The 17,560-nt window shown below is 44.0% G+C and overlaps 1 protein-coding gene across 4 annotated transcripts in view; it reads left to right on the top strand.

Moving 5' to 3' along the window:
• Positions 1–17,560, top strand: part of NRK (Nik related kinase) — a 100,018-nt gene that overhangs the window by 16,232 nt on the left and 66,226 nt on the right. For 3 of the 4 annotated variants that reach the window (XR_008451517.1, XM_054075896.1, XM_054075898.1), the window contains one exon: positions 17,167–17,223. Coding sequence is in view for 3 of the 4 variants with exons in the window: in XM_054075896.1 (XP_053931871.1) it covers positions 17,167–17,223 (57 nt within the window). In the remaining variant the exon portion in view is untranslated. Of the gene's footprint in view, positions 1–2,849; positions 3,089–17,166; positions 17,224–17,560 lie in introns of those variants that run through there. The other variant, XM_054075897.1, reaches the window with a different exon arrangement.

Genomic DNA, 17,560 nt, shown 5'->3' with positions numbered 1-17,560 from the left:
ACAAAGGCTGGAAATTCGGGTTTCTGATCCCACAGGCTGGAGAATAAAGGTTAGAGAGGATTTAGGATTCCTGCTTTCCTGTGTTCCTCTCTTCCTTTCTTTGCGTCGTGTTAGTTTCTAAGTACCCACCTGGTGGAAGACTTTGCATAGGCTGTATTGCTGGCTTGCATGTTGGAGTATTTTCATGTTGGCACAGGAATCTGCACCTGCAGACATCCGTGAGTGATCCGGTGTCTGTGTATGTTTGCAAAACATGCATTTGTGGGGCTGTTCACATAGTCGCAGTGTGTTCCTGGTTAGGTTGTTTAATGTCATTTGGCTTCTTGCTTGCACCAAATGCTCAATTCTCTGACCAAGAACAAAAGGAAGTGGCCTTATCCACTCTGGGTGATGCTCGGAGCCTGCGTGGCACTTGTCCTGTCTGTCATACAGATGGGTTTCAAATGTCATAGTAGATTAAAGACAGCTTGGCATTCTGAGCTGTTGTGTTTGCTGTATCCTGCATTGTTTACATTACAGAGTTCTGGCAGGCCACTCCATTTTGATGCTATTAATATTAAAATAGAGTAATCCTTTATAGTACAGAAATGGGTTTCTACTCCAACTCTGACAGGCTTGACTGTGGGGCTCCAGGCACCTCCACTGCCCTTACGATGGAGGCAGTCCTGAGCATTCCCATGGCAGCTGGACCAGGGCTGGACAAGGATTGTAGGCACCAGTGGAGTTCGTGATTGAGATGACACTGTCCTATATAAACCATGATTATTAAGAGGTTGGATCCTGTTGTGTGTAAACACTGCCTATACTTCCAGAGTTTGTCCCCTTAGATTACGGGAGTGTATGCCAACAGTGGCTTTTCCTTCCTTTCTGACTTCCTATATCCCTAAGCAAGTAGCATGAATGTCATTATACAGTGCCCTATTATCTAAGCTCTTCACTGTCCATTATCAATGTGTGATATGTAAAGTCCCCAGAGACTGCATGTTGTATGTTCATCCCCAGAGATCTCCTCATAAAACTTGGGAGAATGATCAGAAACGGGGAAGCTGCTCCTTCTGCATTTTTTCCTAACCCAGGGAAGCTGCTGATTCTGCAGTTCTCTAGGTGCGTGTTTCTAGGAGCTGTCTGTCATCTGATAAGCCGCACCTGGCTCGCGTTCTGGCTGCTGAGGAGGATATCCATGTTTGCGCATTGGCACTGGCTGAAGGAACCTTTATTAGCGAGCAAGGTTTGAAATACCCGAGATGATACAGAGGGCTTTAGATCTCTGTGTACTGTTTGCCACATCCATGTTTGCCGTCAGCATAGCTCTTCATTTCTGTGATGTGCTTCTGAGGTTTAGCATTTCTACCCCACGTGCTCTGGATCGGGTTGCGCGAGTGCTGGTGCTGTAATGTAACAGGGTGTGTGCCTGGAGCTGGTGATGAAGCAGAACAACAGCTCTCTTGAGGTTTGGCAGAAAATAGTTTCTTACGTTATTATTCTTGTTTTTTGTTCTGTTTTTTTTTTTTTCTTGGCAAAAGCAAAAGGAAGTTTTAGCAGGTAGAAGGTTACTGCCTTGCCACAGAAACGTGTTCTTGCATATGACTGCTGCAAAAAGCAAAACCACTAGCTGGACCCACCCCTGACTGTGGCCAGCATTTGCTTTCACAGTTAGTGATAAAACCTCTGTTCGCATTGGGTCATGAGACCTATGTTAGGTTTACACTAGTCAGCCTTTCGATCAGTGTTAATTGCTGACTTTCCTGAAAAAATTCTTTTTAAAACCAGAAAAAGCTAGTAACAGAAATAAATAGGTATTCCGAGCCTTAATTTCCCTCTTCTGCTGTTAAAGCCATTGTGAAACTCCATGGACAGAGATGGAGTTATGCAAAAGATGAGCATTTTAGAAAACTATGTCCAGTATGGCCAAATCAATTAAAAGGAAATGACGAACAAAACTGGTCCAGGCTGGTGAGCGTGTCCACACTTAAAAAAAACTGAACTGGAAATACTTTTCTGGTTAAACTCGGTCAAACCATGTGTGTAAACCAGGGCTATAAAAGTAATTATTTGAGACTTTGTTTTTTCTTGTTCTTTGCACATGATGTCGTTTGCTTTACTTATTCAAAGTGGATATAAAATGCTAACGGTGGCATGCTAGTGCTTTATGCTCACCTTGCACACGTTTGGTTAGAGTAAATGGCATGTGAGAATCAGTGCTGGGGAGCCAGTCCTTAAAGGTGGCTCAGTGACTAATTTCAGAACCCCTTCTTGTTAGGTATTTGGCTTTCTATAAACCTTCTGTATTTGAATATAATTATTTTCTTGTGCAAACAGATGTCAAAAATATGTATTCTCTGTAAGCCTCAGTGTGGCAAACAGGAAAACACTTCAGCAGTATTAATGTTAGTACTAGAGGAAGGTAGCCGACAAGCACTGATGAGAGATGGGTTTGTGCATCAAGGTAAATTCTGAAGTTACTTAAACTTCCTGCGTTTTGAGGACAAACTGAATAGTAAAACTAGCAAAGTGTGGCTTCTTGCAAATTTATCCTTTCTTTTCCCATCTTCTGCCTTTCACCTTGGCAGTTGCAATTGCTTTGCTGAGTCCTTTAGGATCTACACCCATCCCCTGCTTACTCCTTAGCCACCCCTTCTGACCTGACACTCCTGCAGCTGCTGCCCGTGGCTATCTCCTGGCCTTTGGGCAAGGAGCAGCCCGTGCTGCTGCTGGCTGCGGATCGCTACGTGCCGCCTGGCTGGCCAGCTGGCAGGCAGCACTGGGTAGGAAACCGCAGAGCCCACCCTGGAGCCCTCCTCTTTGGAGGATGGGAGTGTGTCTCCATCTCTGATTTTCACAAAGCGCGTAGGAATTGAATCATCTTTGAGACTTCTCTCTGTCTGTCAGGTTTGGGTGAATTGGGCTGACAGGTTTAAACATGGTTGGACTCAAGAGCAGCACAATCACGTACGCTTTGTTTTCTTAAGAAACCTGGCTAAGCTTCTGTCTATGATAATGGAGGAAAGCTCACAATTCCCTGTAATCCTGTGTCCCTCCCTGAACCTAAAGGTTCAGAAACTAGAAGGCAATACAAAGCACTTGGGAGGTAGGTTTTCTGGCATGGTGTTTTCAAATGCTCTTTGATTATTATGATTTTTTTAAAGACGCTTTTGTTATAAATAGAGACCTAGTTATTTAAATTTATGTTATTTAAGTCTGTGCTTTGTCAGTGCTGTAGAGTTTCAGCTGACCCTGTGAATTTTTTTCCTCTGGCACGTATTACTAGATTTATCCTAAGGAGCAATGAGCTGTTGGTGGAGTATTTTGACATCTGGATGTGGATGACAGAACATGCAGAGAAGCTGGATAAGGAAGTTATTTTGAAACTTGTGAATGATTAAACTTTTAGAGTAAATTTTGAAGAGAATACAATTAGAAGATGATGTTAAAACAGTGATGCTGTTTTTAAAGCTTATATTATATGCGTAAACAAGACCAGTTACTTGCTGCTCCACGTTTCTCCAGCAAGCTGCTGGCATTAGCTGAATGTCTAGTGGAATGTTTAGGTTGTTCTGCAGTTTTCTTGGCTTTTCTTCGTTCTTGACAGCTGCTTTGTGATGTGATGCAGCTGGTTAGACAGGCTATTGCCAATACAAGCTAAAAGCAAGCAGATAACGTTCAGAACTTGGAAAATGAGAACTTAGCTTGAGACTGAATCAAGAGAAGGGTTCTGGTGCAACTTCATTGACACTTGAGGTTTCATGGGGTGGGCCGGTGGATTTCAGTGTTAGAATTTTGAATACTTATATATGTGTTTGTGTGCGTGCACTTTTGTCCATCGTACCTTGCACCCCATTTAGTGTTGCACAGTTTCACAGAGATGCCGTTGGTGCCTGGGAAAGCTTCAGGTGACACACCAACTGCCAGATCATGAATGAGAGGGACCCAGTCAGATCTGTATGCCTCTGAATGTAAATGCTTCTGTAATCGATCAGAATAGCAAGTGTTCTCTGTTTCCATCTGGCCTTCATCTGCAGCTTTATGAAGAGGCTAATTGCCAATAGGCAGTGAACTTTGGGTAGTGGTGGTGCAGTTGGTTGTTGGATACTTGTACACACATGGGGACACTGCCTTAATGGCATAGGTTTATTTCTTCCATCACAGACTCTGGCTAAAACCTCTGATAGAATCAGTGTGAACACACCTTCTCCAACAATATGAATATGGACACTTTCTCGGGGGAAACCAAGTGCAAAGTGGGATTTATCTTGTTTGAGAAACTTGAACTTTTTTGGGGGGCAAATTCAGATCCAGTAAATTCAACAGCAGAAAACTCCTGCAGAGTTCAGTGGAGTCAGAATTGCATGCAAGAACCCAAGCATTAGAAGGAACCATCAGTAGATGTTGATGGGAAGTCCTGCAGTGAATCACTCGGAAGTGTAGCCTGCAGCGCATCAAAAGAGGGCAGGGGTGTCCCCAGCCTGTGCTGGGGCTCTGCCATTTGTTTTAACCAAAAGCGTAGTTCGCTATATAGTGCACCCCGTCTTATGCTGTACAAAATGGACTGGGCTGTTTAAACAGGGCAAGGCAAAGAGATGGGAGTTTCAAAATCTGTTGAGGCTGTTCAGTGGTTAATTGGAGGAAACTCTTACTCCCTTTTGTGAGCAATTATTCCAATAGTTAGCTGCTGCTTCTGCTTCATGTGTGCTGGTAATTATGCTAGCTTACATTGCTTAAGGCTCTGCGGCTCCTCAGCTGTAATGTGTTTAAGCCATTTTCTTGAAATTACTCTGCAGGGGTATTTTGGTTTTTTCCTCACACGAAGTCAGTGTTCATTTCTCTCTCTTCCATGACTGACTTATATCAGAAATGGCGTGACCAGCAGGTCCAGGGAAGTTATTCTGGTGAGACCGCACCTCGAATCCTGTGTTCAGTTCTGGGTCCCTCCCTACAAGAAGGATGCTGAGGCTCTGGAGTGTGTCCAGAGAAGAGCAGCGAAGCTGGTGAGGGGCTGGAGAACAAATCTTATGAGGAGCGACTGAGAGAGCTGGGGTTGTTTAGCCTGGAGAAGAGGAGGCTGAGGGGAGACCTTATTGCTCTCTACAACTACCTGAAAGGAGGTTATGGAGAGGAGGGAGCTGGGCTCTTCTCCCAAGTGACAGGGGACAGGACAAGGGGGAATGGCCTCAAGCTGCGCCAGGAGAGGCTCAGGCTGGACATCAGAAAAAAAATTTTCACAGAAAGGGTCGTTGGGCACTGGCAGAGGCTGCGCAGGGAGGGGGTTGAGTCACCTTCCCTGGAGGTATTTAAAAGACGGGTGGATGAGATGCTCAGGGGCATGGTTTAGTAGTTGGTAGGAATGGTTGGACTCGATGATCCTGGAGGTCTTTTCCAACCTTGTGATTCTACGGCTTCAATCCGTACAAGGAATACAGAAAATTGAGACACAGCATTGAATAGTAACTGCTTGTAGCTATTCAGGAACTGTTACTGCACATCTGACCTATAGTTTGCTCAAGAGGAGAACCTTTGCCAGCCAGGCTTCTGCTGTATGAAGCTGATTAGATCAGTTTAGAAAAAAATAACACCAAGTCTCTTCTTGAATTCAAATTTTTTTTCTTTAGGAAAGTGAACTTGGAAGCACCGATTCTTCTTAATTTGATTAGAAAACAAGCTATACTTTGCTTTTCAGAATAATTAGAAGGGTAATCAGGTTTCATTTTAGAGACCAACTTAATACTGAAAGCCTTTCCAAACATTTAAGTAATTTTCCCCTGAGTTTTGCGGACCATCTGGCGAATAGGATTTTGGAAGGAAATAGGAATTGACTGCTGCTGCGAGATCAGTGCCATGTAGTTCATCTCACGCAGAGCTCATTCAGAAATCTGGAGACCAATGTATTTTCTCACAGACTAATTGTGTCCATTAAGTCCCTTTTTATTTTTAGAGAGAACGCGTCAAATTGAGCCAAATTAAAAGGCACTGAGAGTAGATGCTCTTTCTTCCCTCAGTTAAATTCTATGAAGGCTTTTGCACGTATGTGAAAAATATGACTTTTCCCTAGACAAACCTCATATCTGTTAAACTCCACAGTAGTACCCAGTACAGGTTTTTTACTTTAGGATTCACCTCAGGTGACTAGACTTGTAGGTAGAGTATTTGCTATGAAGTACTGAAGGGAGGGCTCAGAGACCCTTGTGCAGTTCCACGTGTACTGTCTCATGCAGTCATCTGCAGGGATGCATACCCACATGGTATTGCAATCCATATGAGGAAAAACAGCAGAACTGGAATGAAAAAATAAATGACCTTTAAGGTTGTTGTAACTCTCAGTGTCTAGGCTGGAACTTGTGTACTCTGCCTGCCTTAAAGCCTTTTTAAAAAATCCCAGCAACACAATTTTAACCCATGCAGAAACTTGTCTGTGTTCTACACTACAGGCAAGAGAAAACTCAACTTTGTTATGCTTACTGTTCACAAGAATATTGAAAGAATTTTTTTAAAATCCAGTGATACAGTTGCTGAGGGCTTAACGTGTACACAAAGTTAGGTTTATGTGGGATAGAAGGCTAATAAAGCCTTTCTTTATTAGCATGTGTCTCGGAAGGCTCCATTACTTAAAAAGTTAAAACTTGACTCTCATAACATGAGGTTTGTAATTGCTGTGTGCAACTTGACCTTCAGAGCTTCATAGTGATGGTGAGCCAAGAAACTTTCCTCGGAGGAATTCCTGCTCTGAAAATCCAGCCACCCATCAGCTGACCTCCTGCAGTCCAGCCCTGACTTCCTTCAGCAGGATGGGGCTGGCAGGACACATGTAAGTGCTTGTGACTTCATCCAGCAGAGATGTGCTGCGTATAGATTATCTCTAGTGCCCGGTATTTCTGTGAATGGATGCACATGAGTCAGGCAGCGAAAATTCACTGGGGTGGAGAGATTTGTACCTCTCCCTAGACTTAGCTTCCTGATGGCCTCTGGTCTGCAGAGTAAGAGCCTTCCAAAGGCTGAGGCTTTTTTCCTAAACTGTTTATTTTTCTGGATGAATAGACTTGCAGCACACTGGACCTTTGTCGTCATAAATCACTGCTGGGCTCCCCAGGTGCTGAGCGGGACTGGCGTGGTGCCTGGGCTGTTTGCAGCCCTCCTGCACACAGCGAGAGGAGCTGCTGGGCTGCAAACACCCTGCATCCCTGCTACCCCTGGCTGCCTGCAGACCCTCCAGACCAGGCAGAACACCCATCGGGAAAAGAAAGCCACCTGTGTCTGTGAAGCCTCTGTGACCCTGGCAGGAGTAGCAAGCTGTGATGGGGTGTCTGAGTCTGGAACATAAAAGTGTTTCAACAGCCCTTAAGAGGTGTGACAAATGCCAAAACCCAGGATGAATGACGAGGCTGTTGAAACTGCTATTTGTGCAAATACTGAAATTGAGGCTCAAAGAAATCAGGTTTTATGTCCCAATAAAGGTAGTATGAGGAAGAGGGGATAACTGTACAGCCTGCTTTTCTACACCTCTCCTCTCATTCACTGTGCTGCTGTCCCAGTTTCTCTCGACCCATATATGGCCCCAAAACATTGCTTTTCTTTCCCTGCTGGTAGCATTTCTCATGCAAAGTGCATGCTTTGCTTTGGATGCATGATGGGAAGCCATGAGAGTTCAGAGACCTTGCAGTTACGTCCAACGTCAAAGCCTGGATGACTTTCTGAACAGAGGACAGCTAGAGTTTCAGTGTGTTTCTCTTCCCCCTATGCCCTCCAGAAGAATCTCTGGGTATAAAACAACTCTGTCAAAGTCAGTGGGGGTCTGGTCCTTCACCAGGAGCAGCTACGCCTTTGGTAACCCTCTGTATGCCCAGCCAGTGCTGACGCTGATGGCAGCAGCAGTGGCAGACTGAGCCATTAGCTTTCTGAGCTGCAGCTCTCATTTTCTTGCTGTTACCCACCAAGGGCCACTGTAATTTTACCTGCCCCAGGAGGAGTGTTCCTGCTCTTCCTTCTTGTGCATTGTTCACATTGTTCAGAAAAATTCGAACAGCAGTAGGATATCTAAAGCTTCGTGTCTGCCTGTTCGCTGAATGAGAAGAAGCTGCAGGAATGGGTACTTTCCAGATTCTTCCAAGATTACGGAGCTGCAAAAGATAACGTGGGGTGTTCTGCTGCAGGCACCACCCATATCAAATCAGTAGAGGAAAAAAATCATGTCTTCGTAGTATAACGAGCATTGTGTTTTCAGAAGTGCTTACTGCTTTGCTTGGTCTTGCTAATGGTAACAAGAATGACCTTGGGGAGCAGGTTTCAAAATCCCAAAAGATCAGTCTCTAGTCGAATCTTATACAAGTATGCAGTAGCCTTGAGTGGTCTGTGTTTTGCCTAAGGATGGTAATCTGATCGACTGAATATACTGATATAGCAAAAATGCTGGTACTCAAATATGTGTTTGTGAAAGGGCTTGAATTTGTTCCTTTGTTTCCTTTTCTTTTCCCACTGCTCTGCAGTCAGACAGAGACAAACAGTAGGCAAAGCAAACAATCTGTGTTTCCATTTGTACAATGGGAGGAAATAGGAACTGAAAGGATTTAAAAATAAAAAAACCCAACCTGGACAGAAAAACTGCTTCTGTTGCCTCTTAGGTTTTACGGTTCATGAGAGCTGTGGTGCAGAGACTTGCAGCACAGATGAAAAACAATCGTTTTCCTCTAGAGATCAAGGTTGTTTGATCTGGTACCATTGAAATGACTCCTATCCATCTCTCCCTTCTACCCACTGTGGACTTCGGTAGAATATTAAGTGATAGAAGTTATGTATTCTAATATCTTCTCTTGGTTTATGTGTTGCCATTTTAGAATATGGGAAGTCCTCCTGTACTGCTGCCAGCTTAGCTGTCTTCCACAGTGCTATGAATAAGAGAGATCTATGGTCAAGTCTGAGGGCGATGTTAAGTCTTAGTCAATCAGTTAGTCCCATTGCAGCCTAAGAGACTAAGTGGTGGTGCCTAATTTTGGATAGTCTGAGAGCAAGGGAGAACATTTATGGTGCCGAAGGAGTAATCTCAGGAGCTCATTCTCATGCTCCAGTCTGCTGTGTGCCCTTCTTGATAGCACAGAGTTAATGGCAGAGAAAGCTGTCTGGCTGCTGTGGAAAGAGGGTGTTTGTGGAGGATACGGAAGGGGAAAGGCAACAGATGGCTGTGCTGGCCAAGTGGTTTGGGGTGAGACCTAGGACTGTCTGGAAATTGAGTGCCAGATGTAGGGGTGAAAGGGCAAATGTGCTGCACACGCATGGTCAGCATTTAGGCAATGCAGCTGGGCTGTGGTTTTACAGAAGTCCTGCATCCTGCACTGCTATTGGGAAAGCAGTCGGTTACACCGAAAGGAGGGTGTGCTGCAGCTGGGAGATGAAGCTGAGGGCTACCCTACAGGTGACCTGGAACAAGGCCCCAGGTTCCGAATCTCAGCATCTCCCAGTATCATGACAAAGAAAATAAATGCTCTAGGGGAATACAGTTCTTTGAGTTGCAGCTCCTCAATACAGCAGATATCCAGGGACATTGTGACAGAACTGCCACCTAAACTTTATAACATCAGTAATGTCAATCAAGTAGCCTTTCTGCAGTCTGAGTTGTCATCAAAATTGTAGCCACATTCCCATTTGGCTGGTGTCTTGAATTCTTCATGGGGTTTAAAAGAAGACTTTCTGAAATAGGTAGTTGTCGGCTCAAGGCTGATGTGTGTTTTGGTTGGTTGAGAGGTTTGAGTTTTGTTTATTTTGGTTTTTTCTTTAAACTATCACGATTGATGTGGATAACATGTTATAGTTTACAATTAAATGGAGCATTTCTGAAATATAGTGCTGGTGTTCAATGTACGACGGACCCAGAGCTTTCCTTCAGATCATTAACTATCCAAGACAAGCTAAAAGCTTCCGAATCTTCACCTCTTCCTTGAAATTTATTCCTGTCCCATTTCAATTTTTGCATTACTGCTGTATTTTCTGGTCAAGAGCTCCAACCATAACTACAGTGGGATGTCTCACGTGGTACCGTTTGCTGAGATGAGGATTACAGACTAGTGTTCCTGATAGAGCACTTCCGTAAACTGTCTTCTTAGGTGACACTTCTCAGCATAAAAATGCTACAGCCCCAGATGTGCAAGCCCTGTCCACTTTACATTGCGTAAGGCCCCAAGGGACCGCAGGATGTCTGTTGTGAGCAGCCGTGTGCTGTAGAACAGCAGCTGTGTCTAAACTGCAGAGCAAGAGCAGTATATCTGCAGGTTTTATGTTCTTGTGGTCCTTCTCCCTGCCATGCTAAGCCACTGGCACGCGCTGAGGACTGCCTGGGGTTCCCTTGGCTGCCTACGGCGTCAGCAGGCGAAGCTGGTGTTTGCAGGAGGGCTCTGAGACTGGTTGTGGCAAACCTTCTCATCTCTTCTAAAAAGGTGGGTTTAAGTAGGAAAGCCCTGTGTAGGTGGAAAGGGAAACAGAAGGATCATGACTTTGTTAAGGTCATGTGGCATAGGGCACAGGGGTTTCCTGGATCCCTATGCAGAGCATTGTCATTTGATGTATAGCCTCTTGGAGGCTTTCCTTGTGTTACCAGGATGGAAGGGTGGAGAGGAGAGGGGCAAAAGGGTGGGGCCCTGTTCTTCGGGGCACAGAAGGCTAAGCTGACAGTCTACCAGCAACCAGAGAGCAACAGGCTGGTTTACCTGAGGTGGGCTCTAACTTCAAAGTTCATAAGTAGGTTTTGAACCGGAAACCTGGTTGCTGAAGTTCGCTTTCAGTAAGAGCTTGCAGCAAAACAGCTGTGCTTTCACCCTGCTCCCAAAGGGTGGGTGGCTGCAGCCTGCATCAGTTATCTCATAATAAATGCTTCTGGCTGAGAAAGTCCTCTGGCCCTGAAAATCTCCACCTCCAACAGCCAGATGTTGCTTTCAAGGGCAAACCTTCAATATCCAGAGAAAATCCTAAAATTTAAGTTTGTGCTATCTACCAGCTTTCTGGATTCCATCCACAGGCAGTGCTGTGAGGGTCACCTGAGAGTCCCACAGCCTGTGCAGACGTTGTGAGCTATTTGTGTCTATGCATAGCTGAAGAGCAGTGCGTGAGTGCATGCATGATGGCAGAGTGCATTTGGTGTGAAATTACCCTCTGCATGGGCACAAAGGTGTATAATGGCAAGCGTACAAGGCTTCTGGCACCTGGGGGGTATATTTGCACATAGAATCATGGAATAGTTAGGGTTGGAAGGGATGTTAAAGGTTATCTAGTTCCAGCCTCCCTGCCATGGGCAGAGATATCGCACTAGATCAGGCTGCCTAACCACCTCACATAGACACCTCACAACCTTTCCTAATACATTGCTTCTTAAGGGAGAGAAAAGTAAGGTTGTGCTTCTGGTTGAGGGTTGGGCATGGATGCAGATGGAGGCTTTTCATAGTGCAAACCACCAGCTTTGTGCTGCCTTGGTATCCTGCAGCAGGCAGTTCCTGTCCTTCACGTGTGCTCTTTCCTGCTGCGGTTAAATGGGGACAGCTACATCAGATCCAGAAACACGTAGACATTAATGAGCGCCTGTTGCCAAAAAGGAAGCATGTGATAGGTCTGTCGTGGACTGCCTTGGCATGGTGCGCAGCACTGTGACAGGGCAGCTGGGTTGTCATCTGGACTTGCGATTGTCCACTTGAAATCTATCAGAACTGGGAAGAGAAGCTGATGGGAGCTGTTTGCCACCCCTAGGAAGAGAGGGCTATGCAGGATCTGGGAGAGAAGCTGTTGAACCAAGCTCTATGCATATGACCCACAGCCTTACAATCTCCAGCGTGTGTCAATGAGACCTTGATTGTAACGATGGCCCAAGACAGGGACAGACCAAAAGTTTTGTTTGTATCTAACCAGAAAAGGCGTATGTGACTGAATGCATCTTTCTTGTAAATATACTTTTTTCATGTAAAGCCCCTTTATCAGGTCATAGCTTGACTGCCAGTACTGATACTCTTCTTTGATGCAAATAGAAAAATACATGTCTTGGTCCTCCGTGGAGGGCATAGATAAGCAGTTCCTTTATCTAATTGAAGTGAAAAGATAAATACATATCCAACAGAAATAACAGTGAGTGATCTGTCCTACTCTGTGTATATCTCCCTGCAGAGATAAAAAATGCATGGTTGGAGCTCATTAGAACCAGATCTTTGGCACAAAGCACCTTCACAAATGTGGCTGCAATGAGCAGCATGCAGATTTGAAAAATGTGTATGCTGGCTCTGGGTTTGCTGAGTGTTACTGTAGTGACTACTGGCAACTGCCACAGACTTTATGCAGAAATATTTTCTGGAGGAGACAAGGAATTTAGCTGGACTCAGAGCTAATGGGAGAATTTCTTCCAGCTTGGATACCTCACCAAAATGTAAGCAGGAACTTCAGTTTTAGAAAGTCATTGAGCTTCGGAATTGTTCATGCCTAAGCTCTGTGCGAGCTTAATAGTGTTTAATACTATATTCTTGGGTGGGAATATGGATGACTTGCAGATGGCTGTTGAATGTTTTGGCTGCATTCTCCAGTTTGAGAACAGTTTCAACTCTTGAGCATTTGGGTAAAAGATAAAAACTTTTATTGGGGAAACAGGCCCACAGACCCTGTGCCCAGTTTCTGAGGAAGCATGCAACAATGGATCTTGAATCACAACAGCGTGATTCCCTTTAATGATCTGGAGAAGACTAGCAGAGAGGGATTGCACAGAGGGCTGGGAGGGTAATGCCCCTGTTCTCCTCCTATTCTGAGCTAAATAAAAAAGGATGAGCTCCTGCATGTCTTGTTACTGGATGTAAGTGCATCCTGCTGATCTCATTTGGTTGGGAAACAGTTAAAACAGCCTGTTGCTCCTGAGAGCTTTAAACAAAAATCAAAACACTACCTTTCTCAAAACAATTCAAACACACTCAACCTTGTGGCTTCAGCGAAAGTAGCAATGTATGAGTTCCTATGAACTCTGGCTAACCTCTGAGATTTATTGATAAATGAAAAAATAAGAGGCCTAGGCCTGAAACCTTTCCTTACTTACGCACTAGTCTCAGTGTTTTAACAAGAAGCCTGGGGCTGCTTCAGGATGTTTACTGCTTTTAGATATGTCAAGGAGAATGAACTCAAAACAGTTTGAAAAACCAATGTAAAGGAGAGAAACCTGTGGTTTTTGTTCCGATTGCCTGCATGGTCATAGTATGTGCGTTAAAGCAACTGTAATGTGGAGCATGTTACCCTGACGGGCTAGTGGTTCTTCACATGAACATGTGTGTCCCCTGAAAGCTTCAGCATTCTTGGTGTCGAGTCTTGAAATTGCAAACTCACTTTTTTGGGTGGTGGTCCTGCTGAGTTCAATAGAGTGCCAGTGTGCAACCACAGCTTACAAGGGCTGCTGGTCTTTGGGTGAGCCGTTGGGTGGCTTTGCATCAGCCCCTTTTTGTCAGACTAACTGAATACGTGAGTTCTGGGGAGGAGAAGGAATAAAATTGAGGGTATCTCCAGGGCTCTCTAGTTATTTTGTCTCCACTGGGTGAACACTGAACCTTTTCCTTTGGTGATATTTAAAGGCAAGGTTTTATTTGTATGTGTTGGGATGATGTCAGAGGTAAGGAGAAATGATGGTGTGTGCTGTGTAATTCTGCCACATTGTTTGTTGCATACATTATCAGGTGCAGAGGCTTTTGAGATGTATTGCTCTACAATAACAATAAATCCTTTACTTTGGGAAAATGTACCACTGTAATCAAAGATAAATCTGCCAAGATGGCAGTAAAATTAGTATCTCGCAGTGAGAATGTTTTTATATAGATGTATAGCTGTAGATACATATTTAGCTGCACTCTCCAAGATATTTTTTATACATGCTTTTAAACTAATTCATCCCTTTTAGATAATTGATGAAAGGCAGATATAAATATATATGATGTTTACAACTTTTTATGAAGTTAACCTGCAGCCCTCTGCATTACGCTGCACAAACTGGTGCTGATGGGGGAAGATCAGATTCTTCAGCTTACTGCCATCAAGAAATCTAGATTAGATATTACGAGAACTTTTTCTCCTAAGGGGGAGTGATTAGGCACTAGCATAGGTTGCCCAGAGAAGTTGTGGATGCCCCATTCCCGGGACATGTTTAAGGCCAGGATGGATGGGGCTATGAGCAACCTGACCTAGTGGAAGGCGTCCCTGCCCTTGGTATGGGGGTTGGAACTGGATAGTCTTTAAGGTCCCTTCCAACCTAAACCATGCTATGATTCTGTAAAAAAAGATGTGATAACAGTTCTGGAAGATCAACTGTCATGAGTTGAGAATTGGAGCAAACCATCAGGAATGACTCTTTAATGCTCCTTCCCTTTTGGCCTCTTGAGAAAGGTTTGGAATTCTTTGGTGGACTGACCCATGCTATTTTGTTCCAGGGAGAGGGAGTCTAAAAGAACATAAGGGTGTGAAATGCATGTAGTTAACAGAATTTACTTGCATGTAAAGGCTGATTTATCCAGTCACAGAGTGTTTCCTGCAGGTGAGCCTGTGCGTTTCCCTCAGGCTAGTAGTAACTCTGCACAGCATGAGGAAGATAGGACATTGAATCAAGGTATGGGACTTGATCCTGCCCTCTCTGCACAGACTAAGCTCCTGTCATCCAACAGTCAGCCCAGACGTGGGAGCTTTTAGGAATATGGAAGCAGGACTGAGTTGTGCATCTCAGTTACTATGGCCACATCTGTTGTGCAAAGGTGAATCATGACCCACAAAACAAAAGGGCTTGCTGTTTTCTTTCCCACAAATGCTAATTTTACAAACATTTTGGAGGGGGATTCTCATTTAGAATGGTAAAAGTGAGTGAGAGCAGTAGGTTTGCATGCAGTCTAAATAACTGTGGCTGCAAAATAACAGATGTCTGTTATACAGATGGACAATTTGACCAGGAATCGTGCTTTGAAATCAGAATTGAATGCTAAGCCTCTCCCTCTTCCTTATTCTTATGAGTATTCAATATCAAGTGCAATGCTAGCCTAGTATTAATTGATTTATTTTTTTAGTAAAGAAGCACATCAGTGTTGATTCTTGACATCATCCTTTGCAAAATATACAGCAGCCCAGGAAAGACTCATCATTTCAATCAGTTGGTCGCCTGCTATGTGTGGTGGCTGGAAACATGGAATTATCGGTGTACTCGACTGCAGACAAACTTTGAAGTTAAGTCAGGGTGCCAGCGTGTCTAGCATGACTGCATTTAGTGGAAGGCCCTCTCTTGCTGTATTGCCAAGGTATTCAATGCCTGGAAACATTTGCAAACAATGGCCTCCAACAAAGGAGCTGAGGCTGTGCAGAGGAAGCTTGCTGACTGGGATTGACGTCAGCTGGGATGGATGCTGACCAAACACCGTCATCTGTTGGGCTAGCACTGGTCACTGCCTGTCTGCACTCAGCCACGGTGGGAGGGGGGTGTGTGGTGGGCCTGGTGAGGGTGTATCCCATTTGTCTTCCTCCTGAGGTCTGTGATAATACATAAATCCTATCATTCTAGTTTATTAGAAAAAGCTTTGCAATCCCAGGAGTGCTTCCACGGAAACAGGACACTTATAAATACAAAAGACCTCAGCAGGATTTAGTTTTCTGTAAAAGAAAACATGACTGTGACATATCGCCTCAGAAAGGGGAATCATTTTTCTTTTATGCAAAATTGCTTATTCTTAGAAATAACGCTTGTATGCAATTTTGTGCAGATAGGACCTGAGTTTTCAAAATGACATCAACACAGCTTTTAATTTTGCAGGTGTAAATTGCACCTGCAAATCATTTTATCTGCAAACTGCAGCATTTCATATTTGATTTCCTGATTTCCTGTGGCTTACTTAAATGATATCAGTTAGTTATTTCGATACACAGCTTTGCAGGCACCACTATTTCAGGAACAAAATAGCAGTCTCAAAGCTTCAAACCTGTTTCTGAACATTTGATCAACGTGAGGAGTTAGGATGTATGGCCTATAATACACACTGTTCATACAAATCTTTTGATGCTACCCTCCAGTATGATATTAGTGTTGGTTATCATGGCAAAATGCTGTATCTACAGCATCTGTTCAGCAAGTTGGTCTGACCAAAACAAGACTCTGTGCGATTTACAGAAAGATTCTTGGTTGAGTTTCTAATATACAGTCTTCTGAAACACACTTTGTCAGTCTCAGTATCAAGTTTGTGTTTTTAATGGGTTTATTCCCTGTTATCTACCTTTCCCAAGCTTTTTTTTCAAAACCTAGCCACTTAGCTAGTCTAAACTTACAAGTTATCCATTGCTTGATAGTGATTGTGCAGTGTAGGCATTTTACCAGTGAAGTGTGTGTATGCATGTAGGCAAACATGCAGTCAAAGTCTTGGGAGAGGCCCTCCCCACCACCATAGGAGATTACGTTTTAAATACAAAGCTTCTGCATGATTTTTGGGAGGTAGCTGAGATAAAGTTAAGTCAGCCACAGTAAGAATTAAAAAAAACTAAGCATTTCACAGTAAAAAGCCTTTTTTTAAAAAAAAAAAACAACTAAAACAGGGGGCAGGGGGAGGACCAAGAAAGTAAATGCAGCTTTAGTTTCTTGGCGGCCACATCCAGGTTGCCGGATTGATGTACTGAAACCCAGTTTTCTCTCTACCCTGACGTGAGCCAGGACGTGTGTTTAGATTAGATATTAGAAAAAAATTCTTTACCAAAAGAGTGGTGAAGCATTGGAGCAGCCTGCCCAGGGAAGTGGTGGAGTCACCATCTCTGGAGGTGTTCAAAAAGTGTGTAGATGTGGCACTTCAGGGCATGGTTTAATAGGCGTGGTGATACTGAGCTGATGGTCAGACTGGATGATCTCGGAGGTCTTTTCCAACCTTAATGCTTCCATAACCTCATGCTATGTTGTGCTCTGACAATGGAGTTCCCCCAGCATTGTTGCTTGCTTTGTGCTAAAGGGGGAAATTCAGCCTTGCCAAGGGAACGGGGTTAACGTTAGAGCACAACGAGGGTATGGGTCCGATAACGCATCACCAGACTTCACCTTGGTAGTTTTCTGTTGCTAAAAGGTTGTTGATACCTGATTGAAAGCAAGTACCAGAGCCCAGCTGTTCTGTGCTTAATGTGTTACTGTAAACAAAGCTTGTTTTACTTAGTCTTTTGTTATTTTAACAGGGTCGCCACGTTAAGACCGGGCAGCTAGCAGCGATCAAAGTGATGAATGTCACCGAGGTGAGTGCAACACCAAAAATAAAGAAGTTTATCAAGGTTCAAGGGAAAATAAATAATCAGATCACAAGAAGGTAGATAGCTCATGAAAGACAATCCAGTGGTATAAATTGTACTTGCTGAGCACCAGTTTGTGTTTTATAAAGTACTTTCAATTGCACCTGACCAGTGGTGACAAAGCAATAAGGGAATGCATTGCCATATATTTCATTAGTCTATAATAACAGAGATCTCTCTTCCTGCTTATTTCTAGTTATCTGTTTCCAGAGATAGCAAGTAAAAGATTTCCTGTAGCCCTGTGCTGTCCCTTCTGTGTTTCATGACATCTTCTTCCCTCGCG

The sequence above is a fragment of the Cuculus canorus genome, chromosome 10 (genome assembly GCF_017976375.1).
Source record: "Cuculus canorus isolate bCucCan1 chromosome 10, bCucCan1.pri, whole genome shotgun sequence".
NCBI lineage: Eukaryota > Metazoa > Chordata > Aves > Cuculiformes > Cuculidae > Cuculus > Cuculus canorus.
This window is presented reverse-complemented; position numbering and strand designations above follow the sequence as displayed.